The sequence below is a fragment of the Triturus cristatus genome, chromosome 2_2 (assembly GCF_964204655.1).
Source record: "Triturus cristatus chromosome 2_2, aTriCri1.1, whole genome shotgun sequence".
NCBI classification, from domain to species: domain Eukaryota; kingdom Metazoa; phylum Chordata; class Amphibia; order Caudata; family Salamandridae; genus Triturus; species Triturus cristatus.
This window is the reverse complement of record NC_140582.1, coordinates 1198577020-1198594878: the sequence shown is the minus strand read 5'-3', so window position 1 is coordinate 1198594878 and position 17859 is coordinate 1198577020. Positions and strand designations below refer to the sequence as shown.

Here is a 17859-nt window from a genome sequence, read left to right as displayed (position 1 = left end):
ATGAATTAATAGAGTACTACACTAGAAAAAACACTTATTTTTCTAGAGTCCCCTCACTCACCTAGGGTTGCCCCAGGGTGACATGCTTCATCATAGGGGTCCTCCCAGACATCTACTGTCTGGGGCGTGCTACAACTTAACGAAATGCGCAGGAGCACTTTTATATTTTTTCAACTATGTGTAGTGATGTGTTGTGCAGTGCTGTGTGGAGTGAAAAGTGAAATTAATTCAATAAAAATTACCTGGATAGTGAGCCCTAATTTTATTCTGCTCCTATCCGGTAAATGTACTTAAAAATAGGGCTAGTAATAGAGTACAGTAACGTTGTGTGCCTGTCCCTAATTACTTGGTCGACATGTTTCGTGGTTACCCCAACCACTTCCTCAGGACCATACAAGGACCAGCCTTGCGTGTACCACTCCGTGTTTTTACAGACAAACAACTAATTTGTACTGTTTTTAAACCATTGTTTTTTTTAAATACATACGATTCCCATGTTATCAGGATTTCTTTTGATGTATTGGGACAGCAACACCATGGAGTAGAATTACACCTCCATTAAAGTAGGTTTTATTGATGCAACCTACCGCAACCATGTGTTCTGTATATATGTGTGTATATGTCTATGTGTTTTTCACTTTATTCACCAAAAGCACTTATTAAATATGCACTTTTATTTTCTAAGAAATAAAAGGTTTTTCTGACACGTAAAAGAGATGAAAAGTTATTAAGATCCCTAGTCCACATCAATCTGTGGACTTGGGTGTGTAACTAATCCTTATATGTCCTTGTATTTTCATACAGAAACTACGACCCAATACATCAAAGAAATCCTGATAACATGGGAATCGTATGTATTTAAAAAAACCAATGGTTTAAAAACGGTACAAATTAGTTGTTTGTCTGTAAAAACACGGAGTGGTACACGCAAGGCTGGTCCTTGTATGGTCCTGAGGAAGTGGTTGGGGTAACCACGAAACATGTCGACCAAGTAATTAGGGACAGGCACACAACGTTACTGTACTCTATTACTAGCCCCATTTTTAAGTACATTTACCGGATAGGAGCAGAATAAAATTAGGGCTCACTATCCAGGTAATTTTTATTGAATTAATTTCACTTTTCACTCCACACAGCACTGCACAACACATCACTACACATAGTTGAAAAAATATAAAAGTGCTCCTGCGCATTTCGTTAAGTTGTAACACGCCCCAGACAGTAGATGTCTGGGAGGACCCCTATGATGAAGCATGTCACCCTGGGGCAACCCTAGGTGAGTGAGGGGACTCTAGAAAAATAAGTGTTTTTTCTAGTGTAGTACTCTATTAATTCATAGAGCACCTGTACATATATTTTTTTAAGTATTGTCCGTCTCAACAAGCAGAGTAGTCGATTTGATGGAAGGAAAAAACACCTTGAGAGCTAGATGTACCGCTCGGAGTTCCAGCATGTTTATGTGGTATAGTTGTTCTTTCTCTGACCACATTCCTTGGATCTGTAGTTGTCCCATATGAGCGCCCAATCCCTGAGTCTGCTTGGGCAGTTCCTGTTGAAAAGGGACTCCTGTGATGAGATGAGACCGTCGCATCCACCATTGGATGGAGAGACGGACAGACAGAGGTAGAGGTAAAGTGTCCTCCCAACGATTGGATATCTGGGACCACTGATCCTCCAGAGTCTGCTGTAGAGGTCTCATGTGAAGTCTGGCGTTTGGAACTAGAAAAATGCACGAGGCCATCGAACCCAGCAGAGATGAGATCTGCCTGGCCGTGGTCTGAGGTATCTTCAGGAGAGTTGGACACTAGTGGAGAATGGATGATGGTCTCTTCTCCGAAGGGTACGCTATTGCGTTTACTGTGTCCAAAGTTGCACCCAGGTAGTGTATCCTCTGTGTTGGATTTAGGATGGATTTTTTTTAATTTACGTGTAGACCGAGCCGATGTAGTTGTTGAATGCAGTACGCGAGGTGCTGCTGTAGAAGAGTTGGAGACGCACTCTTGAGAAGCCAGTCGTCTAGGTAAGGGTAGACGAAAGCAGCTATTATTGCCATGCACTTTAAGAATGTGTGAGGAGCCGACTTCAGACCGAAGTGCAGGACAGTAAACTGGAAGTGGTCTGATTGGATGCAAAACCTTAGAAACTTCTGATGCTTTGGAGAGATTGGGATGAGGAAATAGGCATCTTTAAGATCTATAGAACACATCCAGTCCCCCTGATGTAGATGCAGGATTATTTGGTGTAATGCCAGCATTCTGAACCTTTCTCTCAGAATGAACTTGTTGAGACGCCTGAGACCTTGTTTGGACCTTTCTTTGGGACCAAAAAATATCGGAAGTAAATCCCCTGCTGACGTTGATGCCATGGGACCTCCTCGATGGCTTCCTTTAGGAGTAGAGCGGACACCTCTTCTCTCAAAAGATTTATGCGATGGATGACAGTCTTCTGAGGAGGAATAGAAGGTGGAGGGAACTTGAACCTGATTCAGCAGCCACTTGTCTATTGTGATTTTGGTCCACTCTTCGAGGTAGAAACGGACACTTCCCCCCTCCCCCCCCACCGGAGTGGGTAACTGAGTTAGGGGAAGCAAGCGCTCACTGCTTGTTGTTGCTTGGCAGCAGGTGTGGACTGTCTGGAGTTCCCTCCTCGTCCTCTACCAGGACGATGCTGGTAGGATTGCGATCTACCTTGATTTTGCTTGGAGGACCACTGAGGGGTTTAAACCCTCCGTTGGTATTGTCGTCGATCGTAAGGGCGGTAGCGTCGCTTGAAGTCCTTCCTCTTCTCGAGCCTAACCGCCTTCACCGTATTCAGTTCGGTCTTCATCCTGGACATTTTGTCATCAGCATGAGAGCCGAAGAGCGATGTGCCATTGCAGGAAAGATTGAGAATGCGATGTTGCGCCTCTGGCTTCAAACCTGTCAGTCTCAGCCAGGCAGAGCGACGGGCACAAATCCCATGTGCATAAGCATGGGCAGCGAGATCAGAGGCATCAGCCGCTGGACTGATAACTTGATTGGCTACCCAGCCACCTTCATGCAGGATTTCCAGGATATCTTGCTTGTCTTCTTTTGGGAGCTTCTCAGTGAACCGTGAAAGAGTCCCACAAAGAACGGTCATACCAACCCAGTAAGGCAGAGGCACTGGATACCTTCATGTAAGAGGCTGAAGTAGTACACATTCTCTTGCCGACAGAATCCATGGCCTTACTGTCTCTATCTGGGATTACTGCAGACGATGCTGCCCCCGTCTGATTCTTCCATGCCGTTGAAACAATAACAGAGTCCGGTGGAGGGTCAGCCCTCAGAAAGAAAGGGTCGTTCTCAGGAGATTTATACTTTAGTGATCCGAGATGGGGGCACCCCCACCGATGCTGGAGCAAGGAATTTTTGCAGAGCAAGCTCCAGCAAGCCAGGAACTAGGGGAAGCAATGGTCTAGAGGAAGACCTTTGATGTAGTGTTTCAAAGATGACTGATGTCTTGGTGGTGGAGACAGGCATTTTTAATGTGAAGTTTTGCAGCCCCTCGACAGAGAACCTCATTAAAAGTCAGGATATCATCAATGGGCGATAGTCTACTCGGAGGAGAGGAAGAAAGAGTCGGAGAAGAATCGTCCTTGGGAGTCTGAAGACCAAGAAGAAGATCTATGGCTCCGTCTTCTAGGAGAGCGGTGTCGAGATCTGGATGCCCGACTCCTAGGAGAACGTGATGAGCGCCTTCTTAAAGATGGGGATCTTTGTGGAGTGGCATGTCGCTTGTGTCTTTCAGAAGAGTGTACTGACTGAATTATAGGCGATCTGGATCTTGTAGGACAACGTGGTAGTCTTGTAATCCTGCGGACCTTCCACTCTTATGTCCCCTAGCCATCTCGGCGAGATATAAGTTGGTGGGGGTGGAGACAGAATTTGGGAGGGTTCAGGAGTGACTTGCACTATCTGAAGTCCTGGAGAGGAAGAAGCACTCCTTGACGTCACCAACTAGGCGTCCCGCGTCGAACGGTCTCTTGACGTTGCCCTAGGTCTCTTTGCAGACGGAGACCCATGATTTGAGTGTGACCTCCTCGACGTCGACCTAGATCACGATCTTCGTCTAGACACAGAAGGTGCTTCGAGATCTCGACGGCGATCTCCTCGACGTCGACCTCCTTGGCGACAGATGTGTCGACGTCATTGGACCTCTTGACGTCTGCGGCGATCTCGACGTCGCCATGGTCCCTCTCGGCGGCGGGCTTCGACGTTGATGTGTCGACGTTGATGTGTCGATGTCGAGCCCCGGCCTCTTAACGTCTTAGGCGAGCCAGACTTGGACCGCCTACGCGTTGGTGTCTTATGCGTCTTCTCACCTTGTCTCGACGGCGAAGGACGTCTCGACGTCGATCCCGATGCCGACTCGGAGATCAAAGTTATTTTTGATGTCGATTTGTCCCTCGACGGCGTATGAGACCGATGTCTCACCTTTTTCTTTGCGCTCCAACCTTATTTGAGAGGAGGGCTTCCTTGAGGGATGTTCTTCTCGCCCACTTACTGTTTCTTTTCCTCTCTCCTGCATGGAGTGCAGCTTAATCTTCTCCTTTTCCCTAAGGGTTCTTTTTGAAAACTTGCTGCAGTGGTAACACTGGTCTGGCTTGTGAGATGAAGGTAGACAAGCAATACAGCCCGAATGAGGGTCTGACTTAGCCATCTTTTTTCCACAGGCCGGGCACTTATTAAATAAGGCCGGCATTTTGACAGGAAAAAATAGCCAAAAGTCAGAAAAAATAGTAGTATTAGTAAGCTAAGTACTTTAGACGTCGAGTGAAACCAAAAACGTTCACTTTAAACCAGAAAAAAGTGATAAAAAAAATCACTAACTGGCGAGCTCAATGCTCCAGGATCCTCACAGAAGGAGCCGGAAAAATGAACTGACCTGTCACCTGTGGTGCATGATGGGAGCTTGGGGGTTCCTGGAGGTCTTAAAGGCACGGCGCCAATTTCCAATTGTTTTTCTATGCAGCCTTTCTAGGCTTATCTGCCTCTATGATCTTGCCTTTTTTACCTTTGAAAATAAAGGTTGTGTGTTTCAAAGCAAACTCACGGCAGTTTTCTTTATATATATATCATATGCATATTATGACTTGTATGTCTTTATTTTTTCAAATGTAAAAGATTTACATGCAATGATGGCAGCTTTTTGAGTCTAGTAATAGGTTTTCAGGCTGCATATGTATTTGTTTATGCATATTTTATATATATATATATATATATATATATATATATATATATATATATATATATATATATATATATATATATATATATATATATATATACACACACACACACATACATATATACATACATACATATACACACATATTATTGGCTACTGCTCCGGGGTCCCCGCACGTGGGCGGGACTAGGGACTATTCAGTGCTTCTGGCTATTGATGAGTATCCCCTGGAAGAGAACCTGAGATATTTCCTGTAAGCGGGGTGAATTGGAATATGAAAGTAGGCGTCCTTTAAATCCAGAGTGGGGAGAAACTCGCCCTGTTGGAGTAGTAGGAGCACCTGTTGAAGAGTGGCCATGTTGAAGTGGTCTGACTGAAAGTAGAGGTTTAGCGGTCTGAGGGCCAATATGGGCTGAGAGAGCCGTCCTTTTTTGAGATTAGTAAATAGAGGGAGTAAAGCCCTGTGCCTTGGTGCGGCAAGGGGACTGGTTCTATTGCATGTTTTTGTAATAGAGAGAGAACCTCTTGTTTGAGAAGTGTTAGATGTTCCGTGGACATTGGACGTTTTCTGGGAGGAATGTTTGGGGGGTAGAGGAGAGTTCCAGGCAGTAACCATACTGGATAATTTGTCTTACCCACTTGTCTGTTGTGATTGAATCCCAGACAGGTAAGAACTGTGATAGACGTCAGCCAACAGGAGTGGAATGATCGGGTGGTAGGTGAGGGAAGTCACTGTTTGGTGGTAGGGGAAGTGTGGGTGGAGTTTCCCCTGCCTCTTCCTCTATTGTTATTCCCTCTGCATCCTCCCCGAAAATATCCTTTGGATGAGGAGGATTGATTGGGGCTTTTATGAGATGAGGAGGTGTTTTCTGATGCAGTCATCTTTGAGCCACCCATATAAAAGGAGTGACGAAAATAACCTCTATTAGAGGGTAGTTGTAATGTCCCCATGACTTTAGCAGTCTCTGTGTCTTTCTTCATTTTTTCCAAAGAAGAATCGACTGTGGGGCCAAAAAGGTGTTCTTGACCAAATGGCTGATTAGGAAGTGCTGACTGTACTTCTTGTTTGAATCCTGAGAAGCGAAGCCAAGCGTGTCGGCGTAGCAAAACGCTGGTGTAAATGGCACGCAAGGCTGTATCAGCTGCATCAAGGGCACATTTGATGGAAGTGTTTGTGATAAGTTTACCCTCTTCAATGAGGTTGTGAGCTTTTTCCTTGTATTAGTCTGGTAAGTGTTGCATCAGTTTTCCTACCTTGTCATAGTGAGCTCTATCATACCGCACCAGGAGAGCTTGTGCATTGGCAATGTGCCAATGATTGGCAGCTTGAGATGCGATTCTTTTGCCTGAAGGATCTATAAGTTTCGATTCCTTGTCAGGTGGAGGGGCGTCACCTGTTGTCTGAGAATTTGCCCTTTTCCGTGCATTTGATACAACAAGCGAATCTAAAGGTACCTGACCCCTGATGTAAATTGGGTCTGTAGGAGCGGCTTTATATTTTTTGTCTACCCTTGGCGTAAGTATTCTAGCTCTCACAAGGTCTTTGAATATCTCATTGGCGTTTTTATCATACCTTTGAGCATTGGCAGAGTGTTTGTGGTTTTTCGTGAGGGAGCGAAAGTTTCCACTAAGAAAACCACTTCCACGGGATCAGTATGTAACTCCACCCCATGGTATTGAGCAGCTCTATTAATGAGCTGTGCAAAACTAATATTGTCATTGGGTGGTGATGGTCATCGGGGTCATTAGTATGATCTGTGTCTATCATATTCATCTCAGGGGTCTGGGTCCTGTGGAATGTTGTCCTGATTATCATCCCCATCCCCTTCCCCCTCTTCATCTCCATCACCATCCCCATCATTATCATCCTGTGGCCTAGGTGAAAAACGTGGGGGTGGTGAATTTGCTGGTGAAATTAGCAGATGTGAGTTAAAAGGTGGAGGAGAGGGAGGTATATAAGGGGGAGAGGGGTTAGTACCCATTTCTTTTTTCTTAAGAGTTATGTGGTAGTCTTCAGGGAGGTGCAGCTTCCGTTTTTTGAGAAGTGTTGCTCGAAGTTTCCCAGTGTCTGGGTCAATATGCAACTGTTTTTGCTTCGGATCCAAAGACTCTTGTGGAGGAAGTTCTTTGGATGGAGTCTCTTTAGGAGGGCTTCCATGTTTTTTAGGGTCAGTGCACTTCGGTGCGGGCTGTTTTGGCTCTGAAGGCTTGGTTTTCCCTGTTTCGGATCTGAAGGCTTTTCTTTTGGTTTCAGTTCCGAAATCTTTTCTTTAACTTGTTTCAGCTCTGATGCTTTCGGTTTAGCCAGTGTTCGTTCCGAAGTTTTCGGTTTCGGTGGCATCAGCTCCGACGTCTTTGGTTTTTGTGAATTTTTCAGTGCCGAAGATGTCTTCGGTCCGACAGCGGAGTGTCAGACTTAGCCTTGTGTTTTGGAGCCGCAGATGTGGGGTCGACACCTGGACGGGGTTGGCTCGATCCCGAGCCGGAAGGCTTGTCTTTATGTTTCATAGCCGGGCTCGAAGGCAGGGCGCCTGAAATAGTATCACGGTGTCGACCTGAGTCCGAAGGTGTAACCGAGTCTCCGGTGTTTTTGTGGGCACTTGGGGCTCATTACTCGCGGTTCGTTGAGTCGGAGTGATGTTAGAGTCCTCTTCCATGTCGGAGTTGTCGACTTCAGACACGGAAATGTGTCCTCCTTCAACACCAGGTTGGAATTTAGATTCTTCTCCGAAGATATCTGGCACCGGACTAGTGTTGCGTCTCATCTTGTGACGTCGAGCCTGACGGTCACAAATCGTTTTCTTCGATTGGAATGATCGACAGGACTCTGAGCTGGTTTCTTAGTGCTCCGGGGAGAGGCAGAGGTTACAGACCTCGTGCAAGTCCGTGTGTGGGAAGTTAGAACCACACCCAGGGCATTTCTTAAATGGAGTCCGTTCCATGGACTGCTGGCGTGGTCGGTGCGGGTAGGCCTCACAGCCCGCGTCGAAGCATTGATCGAAGTATTTGGGTTTTTACAACGCGCGTCAAAAGAGAAACCGCGATCGAAAACAATACAATCGAGTGGTAAGGATTGCGCGTCAAAAAGGTTCGAATACGATCCCGAACTGGAGCGTCGCAATACACATCCGAACCTGATGGCAGACAAAAACAATCTGGAGATGGAGTCGATGCCAATGCGCACTATTGCCCTAAGGAAGAGTCACTTACCTTGTGACTACAAAAGACTTCTTACAAGACAAAAACAAAGTGCACTATTGCCCTAAGGAAGAGTCACTTACCTTGTGACTACAAAAGACTTCTTACAAGACAAAAACAAAGTGCAAACATCCAAGCCCAACACCAGATGGCGATCTATGCACAAGTGTATGATCTACAGCTCATATGCCTCGAACATTCAGTATTCTTCCCCCAACAAGTGACGTGTGATCGAGGGGTTGGGGTGGCGCAAGACACTGCTTATAGGTGGAAACTACTTTACAGTAGTCATCTATGCCCTTCACTCGGTTTCCACTGTATGCACCCCAGGAGTAAGCCCTGCCGGTCTGCTTGTTTTAGGGGTGCTACTGTCTTTAGTAAGAGGGCAGCAAGTCTGGTGATGTTGCCTTGGATCCTGAAGCCGATATAACCTTAAAAATCCCGAGCAGGTACAACGGTTAGAGTAACATGGTTCTCTAAAGGGATCGATTAAACCTAAAGATACTTGTCTTACAATAGTCTTATTATCGTTTGACAAGCAAATTCTATTAGCACATATTACTTGTTCAAGTTATTTTAGACAACACAATCTCATGAACACATTTAAATGCACGAAAATGCACAATCCCCTTAACACACATATGAGATACAGGCTCAATACATAATATCCATCTTACATGGGTCAAATTTCTTTATATTCTTTTCGCAGACGTCATGAGTAAAATATGAAATTCACACTGTTACAATTACTGTGATCTTTACACAGACAAGTGTCTAAGATGATTAATAGTCCATGGTACACCTATGAATAGTTCGACACCAGGTCATAATGATAACAATGGCATAAATGCATCAACTTTGGTTTCCTGAACAACCACTTTCTAAGTATGCACTTCATCATTTGGTGGTGAGCTCCTAGATTGAGACCAGTAATAGCCCTACCTGGGTAGTGATCTAAGTCAGGATAATTTGGGGGTGATGTCTGGGGGGGGGGGGAGGGGGGAGGGAGGGGTTTGAATTTTTAGTTTTCCATGGTCGATATTGTAGTATTTCAAGGGCTAGTCCATAGGACTGCCTGAATCACAAAAATGTGTGGGGACCCCTCAGGTTATTTTGGTGGTAGTGTGCATGGGTGGGTAGAGTTGGTGGCAGGGGTGGAGGAGGTGGAGAAGGGAAATATGGTTGAAAGCTTTGTGCCCCTGTTTCCATGGTTCTTCAAGGTCAGCTCTGATGTGCCTCAGAGGACTGTTCTTCTTTGAAGGCCAGCCTCAACTTGTGAAGGAGTGCCTCTGAGGGCTTCAGCAGATGTGTTTTCTCCAAGATCTTCCAGGTGACAGGTTGAATAAAAAGAAGCCTTTGCCTGGTGTTGAGTTCCTCCTGAAGTAGCTGCAGTATCAGTGCCCCTGTTTACTCAGAACCGACTACCAGCAAAGCTTTCAGCATCAACGGGATATTTGGCACCTGCTTTGGCTGTGCTTTCGGCGTCAACTTCATGTGTAAACGATGGCCCTCAATGCCCTTTGGTGGGATCTCGGTTCACTCCTTAGCCTTTTCTCTGTGCCAACCAGGACCTGAAGGAAGCAGAGGCCATAGCGGCAGCAGTCTCTTTTGTCCATGTTCAGGATGTAAAGCAGACTCCTGTGGAACTTTTAATGCAACCGTGGCTTGGTTGTGTGGTTCTTGGGAGACAGGTGAAATACTACTCAGGGAGGCTTATTGGTTCATGGGCCAATGTTCTTTAGCATAAGTTCAACTTCCTCCTCTTCCTCGTGGCCCTGACTCAACTGAGGATACAGTATCTGTGCAGGGTATTAGCTAAGCTACTGGGATTCTGGGTGGACCTGCATCATCGCCTTCTTCAAGGGATTTTCTCCAAAAACGGACAGAGTTTTGGAGGATGCTTGTTTTTGCAAAATGTGGTGTGCCAAGGGACTCTCTACTTCTAGCAGAAGGTAAGGAAGGGTGTTGTGGTTGAGGGAGAGACACAGATTGCACACATTGTGGTGATCAGACTATAGACACTTTGAATTGCACTGGGGCAATATTTAAAGCATGTCTGCTCCATCACTGCATTCTAATCTGCATTCTCCTGTGTCGAGGGGACACACGTGGTACCCGAAGAGGCGTCTGGTAAAGTAGCATGACAGAGCCATCAAAATGATGACTGTTCTTCTGAAACGTTGATGTTAAAATTGAACTGTGTGGGCCTGGAAAACGTGCAAGGAACATAAGTGAGCCTGAAAAATGTTTAGGAGCACAGTGAACACTGATCCCTCACTGAAAACGTCCAAACCAGATAGAAGAAAAAAAACAATCTAAGATGGAGTCGGGGTCTGTGTGCAATTTGATCCAAGGGGAAAGTTAAAGCACATCCTGTAAATTAAAAGACTACTTCAAAGAAACACACAACTTGCAAACACCCAAGCCCAACACTAGATGGCAGGAGTATGAAGGGCTTGTGTATGGACAGCCACACATGCTATAAATGCTATGGAGCGGAGTACGATGTCGGTGGCTCCGACACAGACCCACTGACTTCTGCCCCAGCAGTCCGCCCCCCGCATTATGATGCGGCAGGCAGAGGCATTAGGCGTAGGGACCATCTGTGGCGCTTCCGAAGGCTCCAAGGGGTGCGTCGGAAAGACTCCATGATCCCCTAATGACACTGGCTCCATTATCGGGATTATGATGTAATTTTCCGACAGCCTTTCATGTCGGCCTTTCTGAAATGGAAAGGCTGTTGAAAAGTGGCTTTGGGGCCCCTAGCAGGACCCTCTTCCCCTCCGCTATGGGATCTAGGGGGCACCTATGGTGCCCTCCTAAACATCCCTGTACAGTGAGGCAGGCACCTCATGGTGCAGGGATGTTTACAAACATCCATTTCACTATGGCAGCCGGTGTGGTGGGCATATCCGCCCGGCACACAAGCTGCCACAATGAAATGGAGGTTTCCAACCACCCTGTGGGAGGCCGTATCCAAATTGGGAAGTCAGAACCGGAACACATGGTTGGGCGGTTCCAGACCGACGTCCGCCCGATATCGTAATCAGCCCCTAAGTGTTCATATCCTGCATTTAGAGGTGCAAAAGGGAAAGTTAAAGCACTTGAACAACATTTCTACCAAAACAAATCCCGGGCCTAAGAAATACCATTTAAAAAAAAATCAGAAATAAATGCTTGGCAATTTACTCCATCTTCTTCTGTTGTGATTATGAATATTGTTTCCTCTTTGTTCAACTGATACCATTTTTACCATAACTTCTAAGAGATTTTGGCAATCAGTAAAGTTATTAATATAGGCTTTAATGTAATTTAATTTCATTATACCAGTAGATATTAAGGTCCAGATATTTATAAAGTGCTTGAGTAGCCCTTGTGTCACCCAAAGGCGGTATAAGGCAATGCCAGCCCTCAAGTCAGATTTAGTAAGCTACGCATAGCTACCTTGCATGGCATAGTACAATTAGATTAATTCATGGCATCACAAGACGCTGCCTTGCGTTACTCAGAGTGAGGAAGGCGTCTCATGGGTGTCCCCACACATCTACCTATAGTTTTTGGCACATTCCCAGATTTCCTAAGACTAGAAAACCTGGGAATGTGTCAAAATGCTACGCCTTCCCAGGTGAGGCATAACAAGGAGTAATATGTTCGTTTTCCTCGTTCTTTCATGTTTTTAAATATGTTATATTCTGCAGAACACATGGAATGAGGGAAATGCCTCTGGGGAGGGCTATTTTGCAGATAGATGCCCATTCCTGAACAAACAATTCTGGCTATAATGCAGGCACCCATGCACCATTGTGCAAGGGTGCCTGCACTGGCACTTGACTGCTCTGCAGAGAGCAGGAATGTGCCAGATGGCGCATTTCTGATCTCTCCATTTGACGCAGCGCAGCAAGTTGTCAAATCTTAGTAAATCTGAGCCTAAAAGACTTGAAGTACACAGGCTCCAGTAAAACAGCCTTCAACAATTCATAAAACTCACTGCATCAATGGAAAAAATTTACAATCTCTCAAAAGGCAATGACAAGCATCCATTTTGTAATGATAATTGGTACTTGATCAGCAGATTGCTACAGAATTTGCCTTGGCATCATCCTACATGGTTATATGTTAAACAAAAACCAGAAAAAATGTTTATTTGAAGGGAAAAAAAAAGGGTTTACAAAAAAGTTGTGGTTCACCTGTACCTCAATGGAAAGATCAACTGCAGCTGTAAAAAAGACAAGCAGGTATTGTGGTGGCATGCCCTTCTTTAGAGGCACTTGAGTGCACCTTTTCTGGAGGAAGCCACTCTGATTGGACTTTGGATAAATGTCCTTTACACATTCTACGTGTTCTTTTTTGTCGTACAGCGACCCTTATGCAGGCTTCTGAGACTTGAGGGAGCCAAACTACATTTATGAATATAACCGGTCTACAGTGCGCTTCCAAGGTGAGTAGCACTCGGAGGAGGGTTGCATCAAAGATTAGAATTTAAAAAGACAAAAAAGACAAAGGAAAATAGAAGGCTTTCATATTAAAGATTTGAGCTCAGCCCCAAATTGGTCACAGAGTCCTAACAGAGATATCCATCAGACAACAGACCGAAAATAGAGGGAGAAAAAGGGAGCATCTGAACGTCTATGGAACGACGGTCGATATCAGAGCTTGCTTACCTTCTTGGCATCCTTCAGCTGGCGCTGAAGGTCGGCCTGCTGCTCTTGAATTTTGCTCTTCCATTCCTGAAGCTGCTCCAATTGTATTTTGTACTTCTCAAGCTCCTTCAGCTTGGCCTTATCTTCATTCCGCTTGATCTTCAGGGTTTCAAGTTTTTCTTCGAGGTCCTTCACCTGAGCTCGCAAACTCTCTTCCTCCTACAGACAGAACAGGGTAGGTTATTCAGGAGTTACTGCCCAAGTTGCAATGCTGCAAAATGTAAACAGCTATTTGTGGCTATGGTCATGTACGACAATGCACTAAATCACTGCTGCCTGCTCACTGCCATGACATTTAATCAACATCAAAAGGTGCGATTTTTGAATTACTCTAACCTGGAGTTTAACTCCATTATCTCTATACATTTCATGCTAATCCCAACTGTTCTGCAGAAGCCAATTTTAAATGTACCGCCAGTGAGGAAATAAGAACTTCTCATGACAGAAATCAGGAAAGTGGTTAATAAAGAGAGACAAAGTGAACAGCACAGAAAAATAATGGAGTCCTCTCCAGAGAGCCTGAGGTTCTAACATTGTGTTCATCGTTTTCAATATGGTCTTATTTTTGCCCCTCTTGCCTGTATACAAAAGGACTGCAATCACAAAAGGATGGGGTGAATGTGAAGGAAATACCCATCCAAAGCAGAAACCTTCTAAAGAGGTACTCTGACAAAACAGGGCACGGACTACGGTAGTAGTCCGTCAAATCGAGTTTGTTAAGCATATATTAATTAAAATCATTGCATAAACGAATCACGGGTACAAGGCATATTTAAACACATCAGATGTTACCATTTAATAAAACACAGATCATTGGCAAAAGAATACATAGGTTACCAAAACACACAGTTTCGACCAATAACAAAATTGGACAATAGGTACGTCTTCCCTCACAAACTGGGACTTTCAAAACTTACCAGAATCGGAATTAATTACTTTTATCGGTAGGATCAAAACAAACTGATTGTGCACCTGCATGATCAAATGTAATGCTGCACAAAATCATGTCAGTAAAGCTCCCTACTGTCTATCAACAGAGTAGGATAGATACAGACGAGAATCATGAAGTACTCTTTTGCCATCTAAGAGACCTGCACTGGCTCCCGGTCAACAAGAGAATCACCTTCCGCCTCCTTACCCACGCACACAAAGCTCTCCACGACCAAGGCCCGAGCTACCTCAACAACCGAATCAACTTCTACGCTCCCAAACGCCACCTCCGATCCGCCAGCCACGCCCTCGCCACCGTCCCACGCATCCGCAGAACCACTGCTGGAGGAAGGTCCTTCTCCTACCTGGCCGCCAAGACCTGGAACTCCCTCCCGGCCGACCTGCGCCTGACCCAAGACCACCTCTCCTTCAGGAAGAAGCTCAAGACCTGGCTGTTCGAGCAGTAGCGGCACCCCCCCCCCCCCCAAGCGCCTCGAGACCCTACGGGTAGGTAGCGCGCTCTATAAATTTCTTTGATTGATTGATTGATTGATTGCCAACTCACATGGTCACAGTTCACATTTTCACCTTTCTTGAGCCATGGTAAGTATGGTTCAATACTGTTGATTGAAGGAAGATAGCCAAATCGAAAGTCCATACATTTTTGTTTTAAAAAAGTGAGCATCTTGAACATAGGTATGGCTGGATTTTTAAAGTTTAACAGTTCAACAACATCCATACGTGTGATCGTTTCAACAACATCACCTTGTCTCGTGTGACAAAACTGCCTCAAAACACTGTCCTATTTTTAATTTTGTTCCAGACTGCGAACATGATTGGCATGTCCCAGCGAGAGACTGTCTCAAGTGAAAGGAGAGATGTTTCCAAGTAAGACCTTGCAGGCACCTTTTGAGAACCATTTGTTAAAAATTTCAGATCATAACACTTTATTAAGCCATTTATGTGTTGTTGATATTAGTTTATGATAGTGTCAGACATGACAACCTTGGTGTGGTATTACCCCCCAAACATTTTGCCTTCACTCCTCCTGTCTTTCTGAATTTGTTTTTGTTGGCATTAGAACTCTGTTCAGTTTACCACTGCTAACAAGTTCTAAAGTGCTTGTGCTCTCTCCCTAAAACATGGTAACATTTGCATATACCTACTGGCACATTTAATTTACCCCTAAGTCCCTAGTAAAAGGTATATGTTCCAGCAGCCTGTAGTGCAGTGTTTAAACTGCCATTTTGACCTGGTAAAATAAACATTTTGCCAGGCCTAAACCTTCCATTTTAATATACATAAGTCACACCTAAGGTAGGGCCTGAAGGCTCATATCGCAGGATGCACTGTATTTAAAAAGTAAGACGTGCACTTACACTGTGGTTACCCTCACATTGATAACACTGGGTTACTACCTTGTTACATTTAACATGTGATAACTTTGGATTTGGAGCAGATCGAGATATATTGTTTACACTCATATGAATTCTAATTTAAAACTCTCTTTAACCCCATAACTTCTCATGCTTTCTCGCCCCAGTGCCGGAGTCTTTTTTGACTATTTACGGTACCTCGTGCTTAGTCTCTCATAACTTGCTTTCCACAAATGGTATCCATAGCAAATTTGCGCTTTTTTCCCCCCGAACATCGTGGGGGTTATAAAGGTACCCGAGGTTTGTGGATGCCCCTGGAGGGGACCTAGAAAACAGCCAGAAAATAGAGAGGGGGGAGGGGAGGGGGTAAGTGCTTCACCAAAAACTGTCCTAAAATGGCATCAACAAAAGGTTTGCTTTGCTAAAGTCACCATCCTTCCATTTTACAGGAACATGCAGAGCTGTATGGGAAAACCAATTTTTTTGTGTTCTCACGTGTTTCCTGATAAAATCTGTACCTGAGCTGTGTGGGTAGTGCCTACCCACCAAAACACAACATGGACACATCACATTTTTTCACTGAAAACAGACCCTTTTTTATAAATGTAGGTAGCTGTGGATTTTAGGGGGTAGGTCATCCAGCAACAAGGAAAAACTACCAAACCTGCACATTTTTGAATTTGAATACTAGATACCAAGGGAAATCTAGCGTGGGGTAACTTGTGTCAGTCTTACTAGGTTTTCCTTCTCAGAAGCCCTTGAGATACTTTGACAAAAATGCAGGTTTTCCTGGGCATTTCCGTGACATAAACTACCGGAATAAGAAGGGATCCAGAAAATCCCTCCCAACCAGTGTTCCACTTCTTGTCCCGATAAAAACATTACCTGACTTGTGTGGCTACGCCTAGTGCCTGTGACAGGAACGAATCGAACCAGGTCAATATACTTGGTAAGAAAATGTTGCGGGATCCACGTGAATCACATCACCATAGACTCTCCCAGGTGTCTAGTTTTCAGAAATGTCTGGGTCTGGTAGGTTTCCCCAGGCCCACAAAGTGCAACCATTCACCATATTAAGTAGGACGATATTCGGATTTAGCCCCACTCTCCGGGCCCATTTCTAAATACAATACCCCACTTGTCATTGGGATGAGATGCTTTTGTCTGCAGGGGAGCAGAAAGACTGCTTAGGGTTTGGGTGTGAGGATGGAGCCTCGTGTGTGGAGTGGCCAGACTCATCCCATTATTTTATTTTAAATAAGAAATTCCTCCCATCACCTCCATCCCAACCCTAGGGGAAAATTGCATCAAACTGCCTTTCGGTCCCCAGAGGGGGCTGGGTGGTTTGAGTCAATGCTAGAAAGACTGGTTTGTCCCTTTTGGGGTATGGGTGAGACCAATACCAGTGTGCAATGCCCACGCCCCCTTCTGCCCCAATTCTAAAATCCCTGGTGTCTAGTGGGATTTCTACCTTACTGGGGGCAGATTTGGGCCATCCTCCCTAACTGGGACAAACCACCTATCCCTTTCTGGGGCAGGGACATGGCTCGATGACCAGGTAGACTGGACCCTCCGTTTGTTTGTTTGGCACCATTTTGGATTCTCTAGTCTCTAGGGAGCTCTCCGTCGATCATTCTTGGGGGCGACAAATTGGGGGGGGGGGGGGGGGGAGAGAGAGGGGGCATGGTACAAAAAGACTGTCCATTGTTGGGCCACGCCTCAATTTTCCGACATAGTCTATCATTCCTAGGGTCTAGTAGGTACAACCTACCCCCCCACCCCTTGAGGGGAGCAGATTTGGGGTAACTGCCCCGATATGCCCCCCAGGGGGCCGCAAAGGCAATTTATTTTTTGGGGGGCGGGGGCTTTGAGGAGCAAAATCCCTTGCACCATGGGTCGCTCCCATTGGAAAAAAGAACCCTGGTGTCCAGCGGGAATCCCTGCTTGGGATCATTCTCCTATGGAAATGTTCAAGCAGGGATCCAGTAGGTAGAGATATCATTGAGACCTCTACCACCGCAATCAGTGCACTGATACAGTAAAAGTAAAAAAAGGCCATTGGCCTGTGTACTGATCATCATTTCTCTTTAAAAAACATAACCTCGGGCTACTCTAAGATTTTACTGAGCAGCCAGATAGCCAAAATAAAAAGGTTCCTTTTAAACCCTCCCCAACGACGGTCAATGGCAGTCAGACGCACCGAAGAAGGAGTACAGGCTTTGGCCATTGGCCAACACCCGCAACTAAAGGTTTAATGGCAAAGATGAATTTTAAAGTTCTTAAGGTATTGCAAGAAGCATGAACAGGGAATAATAGCGCATGTCAACCCCTTGCTGAAACAACTTATTGAGTGAGACAAATCCTGGACAATGGGCGAACAAACTTGGAAAGATCCTGAATATACTCTAAATGAAACAAATGTGTGGAACTCAAAAACATTAGGTTAA

At 45.2% G+C, this 17859-nt stretch overlaps 1 protein-coding gene across 11 annotated transcripts in view; it reads right to left on the bottom strand.

Moving 5' to 3' along the window:
* DCTN1 (dynactin subunit 1) overlaps positions 1-17859 on the bottom strand; it is a 733647-nt gene that overhangs the window by 286875 nt on the left and 428913 nt on the right. For all 11 annotated transcript variants that reach the window (XM_085642808.1, XM_085642810.1, XM_085642809.1 and 8 more), the window contains one exon: positions 13068-13265. In XM_085642808.1, coding sequence (XP_085498934.1) covers positions 13068-13265 — 198 coding nt within the window. The remainder of the gene's footprint in view (positions 1-13067; positions 13266-17859) is intronic.